General features: G+C 41.5%; 2 protein-coding genes across 2 annotated transcripts; one reads left to right on the forward strand and one right to left on the reverse strand.

The window, feature by feature from the left end:
- Positions 1–2,014: 2,014 nt before the first annotated feature.
- Positions 2,015–5,613, forward strand: habp2 (hyaluronan binding protein 2). The gene is made up of 13 exons (XM_034898091.1): positions 2,015–2,187; positions 2,452–2,584; positions 2,714–2,806; positions 2,939–3,049; positions 3,153–3,269; positions 3,361–3,471; positions 3,564–3,735; positions 3,812–3,909; positions 3,997–4,375; positions 4,471–4,613; positions 4,783–4,917; positions 5,116–5,261; positions 5,440–5,613. The coding sequence occupies exons 1-13, from the start codon at positions 2,128–2,130 to the stop codon at positions 5,605–5,607; spliced, it is 1,866 nt and encodes a 621-aa protein (XP_034753982.1). The 5' UTR covers positions 2,015–2,127; the 3' UTR covers positions 5,608–5,613.
- A 1,040-nt stretch (positions 5,614–6,653) lies between these two features.
- On the reverse strand, positions 6,654–8,877 carry LOC117960555 (E3 ubiquitin-protein ligase Midline-1-like). The gene is made up of 6 exons (XM_034898532.1): positions 8,240–8,877; positions 8,061–8,156; positions 7,740–7,973; positions 7,613–7,635; positions 7,386–7,519; positions 6,654–7,304 (listed from the first exon to the last, which is right to left on the reverse strand). Exons 1-6 carry the CDS (start codon positions 8,831–8,833, stop codon positions 6,742–6,744), a joined length of 1,644 nt encoding a protein of 547 aa, XP_034754423.1. The 5' UTR covers positions 8,834–8,877; the 3' UTR covers positions 6,654–6,741.
- Between the last annotated feature and the right edge of the window lie 411 nt (positions 8,878–9,288).

Raw genomic sequence — 9,288 nt, forward strand, 5'->3', positions numbered from 1 at the left:
ATGTGATTGGCTGCTTAGAAATTAAGTGTTAACGAACAGTTGGACAGGTGTACCTAATAAAGTGGCCGGTGAGTGTAGATATATACACTTCTGTATCATTTTGTATTCATTCTATTTTATTTGTATTTAGTTTAGCCAAAAAGATCATATATAATGGATTTTATAATATAATAATAGTAAATGCAGCAGGGTTGTCTGTTAGCAATCGAATCATCTCATTGTTTCTGATTAGGGATCAGATTTCAATTTAGACATCCCACCAATACAATTTAATTTCCCATCTGTCAAGGATCTGCAACACAAACAGCCACACATGTGGTGATACCACATTCCTCTGCTTTGTCAGGGAATTTCCTAGTTTTAATTTACTGAAATGTTGTATGCAAATACAATCGACTTGCCTTAAATGCAAATCATGCAACAATAAAAAGATCAGCTGGCACAGAGTATGACTCAATTCCCCTAGTTCGTACCAAGGAGCATCAGATCGTTCGTTAAACGTGACATCACTACCTCATGGGGGATTCTTCCTCTGGGGACCATGAATGTCTTCGCACATTTTGGTGCAATTCCATCCAGTAGATGATGAGATATTTCACTTGATAAGGGAACCTTTGACCTGCACGTGGCGCTAAAGAGGAAAAGACAGGGGATCACTGAAGACAAACAATTCATCCTCTGGACACTATGGATATGTGTACCACATGACAATTCAGTTTTTGAGATATTTCTCTAAAAGCCCAAAATGTCAAATTCATAGTACTCATATTTGGAGATATTTTAGTCTGGACCGAAGTGGTAGACAGACATACCAACAGCCCAGCAGGCTGAAAATCAACCACAGTACTAATGCTTTATTGAGGACTTGGCCAGTTGTGCAACATCTGCATGGTGTTTATCCTTCCTATTTGGTAATAATGCGGTTATAAATGTTGGCAATCCCTTTAATCATGAGTTTCTCTCTTTTTGATAATCTACTTATGTCAATTTGGAAATGGAAATAAGCTGTTTATAAATGGACTTTGGGCAGAATGGTCTAACAGTCCTCATGAATTAGAGATTTTGCTGAAGACGCAAAGCAACATGTCATATCGGGGCACAAACATAATCCATAACGCATCACTAAATTTTTTATTAACCATTACTAAAGCTGTTAGTTACAACCAATAAATACTTTTTGAAGGGTGCCTTGTCATAAAGTGGTAGCCTGCTTATGACAGTGATATTAAATTCTAGTAGGAAGAGAGCTACACTCTATTTTTCACAGTGACTGGGTTGAAGTTTCAGATGAATGTACATTATATTAGAAGGAGCGTGGCCCATCACTTCATTAAGTTCATCATTCTGAGAAAAGAGGACCATGAAAACAGTGTTTGATGCACATTGAGTGTACACATTCTTTCTGTATGACAAAGTCTTGTTTAAGAGTTTCATTTTTATTTGGAAGTCATAGAAGTTACTGATACATGAGAAGAAGTATTACATTTTACTCAGTAATTTATCCTCAGATGCACCCAGTGTATTTGGATCCAAAGTCTGTATTCAAACAAACAATTGGCTTTGCAAATATGCTCTCTGAGCCTTTGTGTTGCATTTGAGTGCATCCTGTTCAAACAAAATTCATTCTAATTAAAACTCTTTCAAGGCTGGTAGAGACGGTAATCATGATGTTGCACCATTTATTTGTCCTGTTTAGGTGTTCACTAACATAAGCAATGTTCTGCCTATTATCAATAAGAAAAATAAGTATCCAAGAGCACAGTTAAAAATCAATAAAACCTAGTTAGCTCAGCTGGTAGAGTGGGCGCCCATACAGTATGTAGATGTCTACTCCTCTACTCTGACCTGTAGTCTGCAAGTCATTCCCTCCCCCTCTCTCTCTCTCTCTCTCTCTCTCTCTCTCTCTCCTCTTTCAAGTCTAAGCTGTCCTACACAAATAAAGGCCTAAAATGCCAAAAAATAAAATCAATAAAAGCGACTCATCAGCAGGGACTGATGCCAGACCACCCCATACTGATACAAAGGTTAGTGTACTTACACAAATGTTTAGACAAGTGTGAGTGTGCTGTCAGACAGTGCACTCGTCTTTTGGACTCTCTCCTGGAAGTCTTCTGATCCGCTGCCATCATGAACCTTAAGCTCCTCTTCTTTTGCCTCTTTTATGCGGTGCTCCTCATACCTGCTGAAGTATGTATTCACTAAATATGCAGCAATTGTGTGGCAATAAGCAAATGTAATAGCTCTCATTTACAATGTTGCAATGTTATTGATAAGGCATTTAGCTGGGAATAAAATGCATTCACACTTGTTGTGCAGGTTAAAATAGATTAATTCATAACATTGTTTTGTAATAAATCTCAACAAACTTCTACTAAGCACTTTCATTATTATATTATTATTATGTGTTATTATATCTTTGACTCTTCTGGATGCTTTCAAATTATCTTTCAGCTGAAACCTGATAAAACCAAAAAGCAGGAACATCATGATCGCCATGGACATCATGATCGTGAGCCTCAGGGACATGGGCGTCAAAAACTTGACAAAGAAAGGAAGAAAGGAAGATTTGAGGACATCATTTCAGGTAGATGCTTATATTTAATTCATTTTGTAATATATTATATATAACAAGATTTGACATTTAGTTGTACAGGGTAGGAGAGGAAGACAACAAAGCTTTTTATCTTATAAGGGAAAATTGTTGTCATTGTAGACGACTTCTTTGAGATCCGAGAGGGGGGTAGTGAAGAGGATGACGATGATGAAAGTCCTACAGACTGGATTTTTGAACTTCAAGAGCAAGAAGGTGAGAGAATTGACACTCGGGTAAACTATTTATACTAATGTGAAATGTCACGTTTTCTCATAAAAGGCTACCTCACATTGCAATTTTTTTTATTCAAAGCTCACGTTCCCGTCTTAACTCTTCTACTTTCAGGCAAATGCATCCCAAACCCTTGCCTCAACAATGGAGTGTGTGAGCAAAAAGGCAAGAGGAAATTCAAATGCAATTGTCCCAAACCTTTTAAGGGAAGGAAATGCCAGAAAGGTTTGACTTTTTCTTCTTTTTACCACGTTGTTGTTGGACTGTAGACCAATATGCACAATATTCTGAGCAAACTAAAACTAAAACAACGCTGCTATCATTTCAGGCCCAACATATTGTAAAAAAGGTCAATGCGGGCGTGGGGAATGTGTTCGGATTCCAACGGCCCCGTTCTATGAGTGCAAATGTAAGATGCCCTTCCAGCCTCCAGACTGCAGACGGTGTAAGTAGTAACATGACAGAATACCTCTTTTCTACATGTTCATACAATTCCTGAAAAGCAAGTCTTAACTGTTGACTGTTTTTCTCCAAAGTCGCAGTGTGTCAGCCTAATCCATGCAGGAATGGTGGACAGTGCGTTAAGGATGGTAATGACTTTGAATGCGAATGCCCTCTGGGGTTCAGAGGACGTTTCTGCCAAGTTGGTAAATGCGGTTAAATCATTGTTTTCCTTTTCCCATTTCAATATACGCATCATCGTAACTCATATACTGACTGGGTGAGGTGTGATTCCTAGGCCCAAATGACTGCTATGTGGATGACGGAGAGTCATACCGTGGCAATGTGAGCGAGACAGAAGACGAGTATGAATGTCTCTACTGGAACTCCCACTTCATCCTGAAGAACGGAGCGGATCCCTTCAGCATTTACCAGAACAAAGATGGACTTGGTCCTCACAACTTCTGCAGGTCAGGAGAAAATTAATGAGGGTATTCAAGTAGCAGAGGATATATACTGTTTACTCACGTATTTCCTATGACACAGAAACCCAGACGGAGACAAGATGCCCTGGTGTTTCTTCAGAAAAGGCCACAGGTTGTTGTGGGACTACTGTAATGTCACAAAGTGTCTTGAACCAACAGGTCGGCTTTGAAGCTTCAGATAACTTTCTAATTATGAGTCGTCAGGAGCAGATATCTTCTGTAAACTTCTTGTGTGTGTGTTTTCAGGTGTGGCACCAACTGAAATTGTCCCTACAGACCCCAGTCCCACGGCTTCCAAGGCCCCACCTCCAACACTTAAACCCACAGCATCAGCTACCGTACCAACAGAGACTGAGAAGCCCAGCCAGGCTCCACAACCTTCTACTACACTTGTTCCTCTCATCCCCACTGGCACCGCTCCCCCACAACAGTTTGCCACTTGTGGGAAGCCTCAGCCGAAAAAGCCCCTTACCCGAATTTTTGGGGGTCTGAAGGTCCCTCCTGGGGCTCTACCATGGCAGGTGTCCCTGCAAGTGAGACCTAAGAACTCCAATCAGCCATTCAAACACATATGTGGAGGAGTTCTTATCAAGAGCTGCTGGGTACTGACAGCTGGACACTGCATGTAAGCACAATCATAATGACTGTGAGTCTGAAAAAACACAAAATACTTAAATAACTTAATATTTATTGAATTGTGGATTTTTTGTGTTTGAATAGCGAACGGAATAAGGACATGCAGGTGGTCATGGGAGGTCTGCTGCTAAATACAGAGGAACCCACAGAACAAACCATAAAAGTTGCAGAGGCTATTGTCCATGAGAACTACAGAGAGACTCCAACAGCTGCGTACAACGACATAGGTGATCTATCTCTTTCTCTTATCTTTTATTAAAAAAACACTGAAATCTCCAACAGTAAAATCATTTTATCTAAAAATCCTTTTTCAGTTAACTAAGGTGTGTAAAAATGTAAAAAAGAAAGTGCTTTATCATTCCAATTTTATTTTGCATCCAATCTGCATTTCCGAAGCGTTGTTGAGGCTGAGCGGCACTGATGGAGTTTGTGCCAATGAGACCCAGTTTGTGAAGACAGCCTGTCTTCCTGATGCCCAACTGCCTGATGGGATGGAGTGTAAAATTTCCGGATGGGGTGTCACTGAGGACTGTAAGGCCATTTTCGCATGTTCAACCACTAAAAAATGGGATTTTTTTGGTTTGTTCACCAAGCACTTAAGGGTTGTTGTGTTTGTTTAAAGGGCCCAGTATATCTTAATTAGCATACAACTACTGAAATTAGACACAAATGTTTTGTTGCATTATTTGCCATTTGCTAAAATCTAATTTTTACTCCTTCTCTTTGCAGCACAGTATGGTTCCAACTACCTACTGGATGCCAATGTGCTGCTGATCAACCAGGAAAAGTGCGCTGAAGCTCGTGTTTATGGCAGAGTCCTGGATAACAGTATGTTCTGCGCTGGCTACCTGGAGGGAGGGGCAGATTCTTGCCAGGTTGGTTTAAGGAACTTCCCAGTTAAATTCATGCTCAGTGCTGTGATGGAAGGTCTGGCATTGCAAGGCTAAATGCATGCTACCATTCAGAATACCTGCATGACTGACTTACCTAAGCTCTTTAACTATTTGCAACATTGTGTGAATTTGTGTGATCAGCTGTGTGATTTTGTTTCAGGGTGACTCTGGAGGACCACTGACTTGTCAGGAGAATAATACCAGCGTTATATATGGCCTAGTGAGTTGGGGAGACCAATGTGGACAGAAGAACAAGCCTGGGGTCTACACGCGGGTCACTCAATTCCTGAACTGGATCAAGTCTAAGACTGAAGCAGCCTCTCCATAAGCAACCTGTATTACTCAGCAACATGCCAGTGTAGCCAAGACCTTGGTTATGTATGGAGCAATGCTTACTCATGATTTAGCTTAGGGGTTTTGTGCGGTATTTTTTGTTTCAAGACTAGAACAATTTTAAATGTCAATGCTACTATATACACCCCTCAGAAAAAAAATGTTTTTTTGTTTAGTTGTGGTGTAAATGTGTATTGTTATTTTAGGTTAATGTGTTTTCACCTGTTACATAAACACAAGCCAATCCAAAACATTACACTAAACTTTATACTAAAAGTAAGGAAATTTGTGCTTGGTAGATTATTTCTCTGTGGTAATAATGCTTCTTGGCAATAAATATACTGTTGGAAAGCCTGTTAAGTTCCCTTTCAAATGGTGCCCATTTGTAAGAAACATGCATTTGTAGGATGAGCAGCAGCCCTGGGTATGTGGCCTGCGCCCATAAACAATTTGCCAAATCTTCTTTGCCAATGCCAAACAGCTCATTCTGCCATTGACTCGGTTAGTGTTTGGTAGATTGGATGATTGAAGCACGAAATGATTGCTCGAAATCTAACAGGGTTGCATTTTCTCATTTACTGAATTTAAGCATGCATGTCATCCATGGTGCGGTGAACTGCAGGGACAGTTCTACAAAGAACGAGCCAGTAGTTTATGCATGCGCCATTTACTTCCTGAACAATATCAAGTCAAACATGAAGGGTGCTAAGCGGATTATTGAATCTATAGTCTTTACAAGAGAACAAAAGTGCTGTTTGAGGCTTTACCCGATACCGCTTGATAAAATATTTACTGTACTTGACACTGAAAGGTTAAAATAGATACAACCAACGACTATAGAAGAAAATAAAATATCTCTTCTTGACTATATTTCTTACTTTCTATAAAAACATCAGAATTATAGGATCACAATAATATAATTTCACAACATAACAATACAGTTTTTTTGATATCGGTTCTGGAAATCACTTCTCTTAAACACAGAGGTAGGTCTCTTACAGCATCTTTTACAGCATGTTTTCCCCTTTCCACCATGAGTTCAATCACTGAATCTTGATTCACAACACAGTCATTTAAGGTTGTCCTCTAAGTTCACTCTTTTCCCCCGATTTGTGTTTCCGTGACAATCTCAGGGGTCCTTAATCCAAAACATGGTAAGCGGCTGCATGTTCAGTCCATTTACATCAATGCATGGGTTTAACATGGGGTAGAGGGGCTCTGTGCACTGCACACAGAAAGTGTGAAGCAGGGTCATAGCATTAGCATCGTAGAATGACAGCTCCCCCTTCTGGAGATCTGCCAGTACGCCCAGCTTTCTGATTCTCCTTCCCACCGACAGCTGCTTCTCCTGGGTATCATGGCATGCCAGGTACTGCCCGTCTCCATGGTAGATGCACCAGGATGTGTTGTTCACACCCAGGCCGGAGAAACTCTGACTTGGTGCACCTGTTTCATTGACTGACCCAGTGGTCACACCCATTAGCCAGTAAGGTTTCTCCTGGACGATGACCTCCCAGTAGTGGCGGCCAGTGGTATAGCTCTCCTGAGCCAGGACACTGTACTGGGAGTCATAAGGCTGGGGGCTCAGCGCGTCACTGACAGGCTGCCTCCTCCAGTACACTTGTTTCCTGTCCTGGGATATTTCCAGTTTGGGATGGGCTGACTTGGAGTCCAGAGCAGGAGAACTTAGATCTGCAAACACAAATCTACATTTAGTACACCGAGATAGCGGGGGTTGCTTTCAGATGGCAAAATATTTGATTCTTTACTAACATGACCACATTCGGGGAAAGTGTTGAGACAGAGCCACTGAGAGGTCATCCACCAGCTTCTCTATTGTTCTCAGCTTCTCAGGGTCACACAGATCTTTGTCTACTTCCTGGATTGGTGCTAAATCCAAAGGGTTGCTACAATAAAAACTGAAAACCATTAGAAGGCAAAAAATCATAACCAAAAGAAGACAGTTGGGATAGAAAAAATAAGAGTGACGATGTACTCACCAAAGATTCTGTGCTTTGATTTGCTGTTGAAAATAAACAAGCCATGTAATACACAGAAAACATTTTACCTGCATTCTTACTTTTACAAGATCACAATATCACACTGGGAGGATATTAGGTAACCTACCTGTAGGAACCGCAGCTCATTTGATTCTCGGAGGAGGGATTTGCTGGAGGCTCTGAGGCTGTCTATCTCTTTGATCTGAGCCTCCATGATCCCCCTCTGGGCCTCCAGCCACTCTGTCATGTATGTCTCCTCTGCGTCTATAATCTGCATCATCAGACGCTCATCACCATCCAGCACAACACGGATCCTGCTGTACTTGTCTGAGATTCTCTCTCTGAATTCTGCAGCAGACTTCTAAAGATAAAAGATGCTTTCTTCAAATACATACAAGAGGGGAGTCTTCAAATAAAACAATAGATGGCTATTTCACAACGACGGTACCACTGTTTGTGTATACAGTGACTCCAAGTCCATGATGGCATGTTCTGCTTCACTTCTCCTCTTCAGCAGTTTGATCATGGTGGTCTCCAACATCCTCTAAAGACAGAAATACAACAGGCTTTTACAACACAAAAATATTCATGCCATTTTCAGGGAAATAAAAGCCAAAATATATTCACCTTGTAGTCTGTGCAGGCTTCATGGAGTTGTAACACTTTGTGGTTTTTGTGCGTGCCGACCAGGACACACAGGCAGCACACGGGGACCCTCTCCTCCATACAGAAGAGCTTGAGCTCATCACGGTGCTCCCTGCACTTCAGAGACAGAGGATCCCCCGTCACCTCCACAACTGTGTGCTCCCTCAGAGCAGACCTCTGCTGGTGCAGCAGGGCGTGAGCCCGGCACAGTGAGGCATCACAGGTCAGACAGGTCCTTATGGCCACTGATGGTGTCTCTATGCAGTGGTCACAGCGGATAGTGGAAGATGATACGGTTGCCCTGCTTGGTGGTGTCCGCAGCTCTTCTGTTGACGGGCTGTTAGTGGTGAAGTCCTTTACTTTATTCTGAAGGCTGGTGTTTACCTCCAGTGTGAGGTCAGAGGGGAGGAATATCTGACATTCTGGACAGAAGAAAGGACCCTCATCAGATCCCTCTGTTTCCCACACAGCCTGGATACAGGTGAGGCAGAAGTCATGTCCGCATGGCAGTGTCACAGGATCTGTTAAGAAGTCCTGGCAGACGGGACACTTAAATGTTTCCTCAACAGTCCCCATAGCTCTGTGTGGACCTGTTACGGCAGCTCAGTGGGAACTGTGCTCCAGGCATGCTCATGAATGTTTCACACGCCACTCATGTGCCTCAGTGTCAGCTTACTAAAGATGAGATATTATCTTCCACCAGCTGATTCAAGCCATTGACTCTAGACCACACACAATTAAATGGCTCATTTCCAACAAACTTGATTAAGTGAATTAGATCACCTATGATGTATTCGAAGTAGGCCTACCATTTAAATTTGATTAAAAAGATTAATTTCAGTTTGAAAATCAATTCTTCACTTTGGGTTCAGTATTGAGAAAATAATGTAAACTCAAGGTCCACTTTCTAGCTTTTTCAGGAGTTTTTAACCACTTCTTAAGATCTTCATCACCAAACGGAGTTTGCATGTCATGGCATGACAAGTTAAGTGAATCTTGAGTTGAAATTATTCTGTAGCCTACAAAATGTG

The sequence above is a fragment of the Etheostoma cragini genome, chromosome 17 (genome assembly GCF_013103735.1).
Source record: "Etheostoma cragini isolate CJK2018 chromosome 17, CSU_Ecrag_1.0, whole genome shotgun sequence".
Taxonomy (NCBI): domain Eukaryota; kingdom Metazoa; phylum Chordata; class Actinopteri; order Perciformes; family Percidae; genus Etheostoma; species Etheostoma cragini.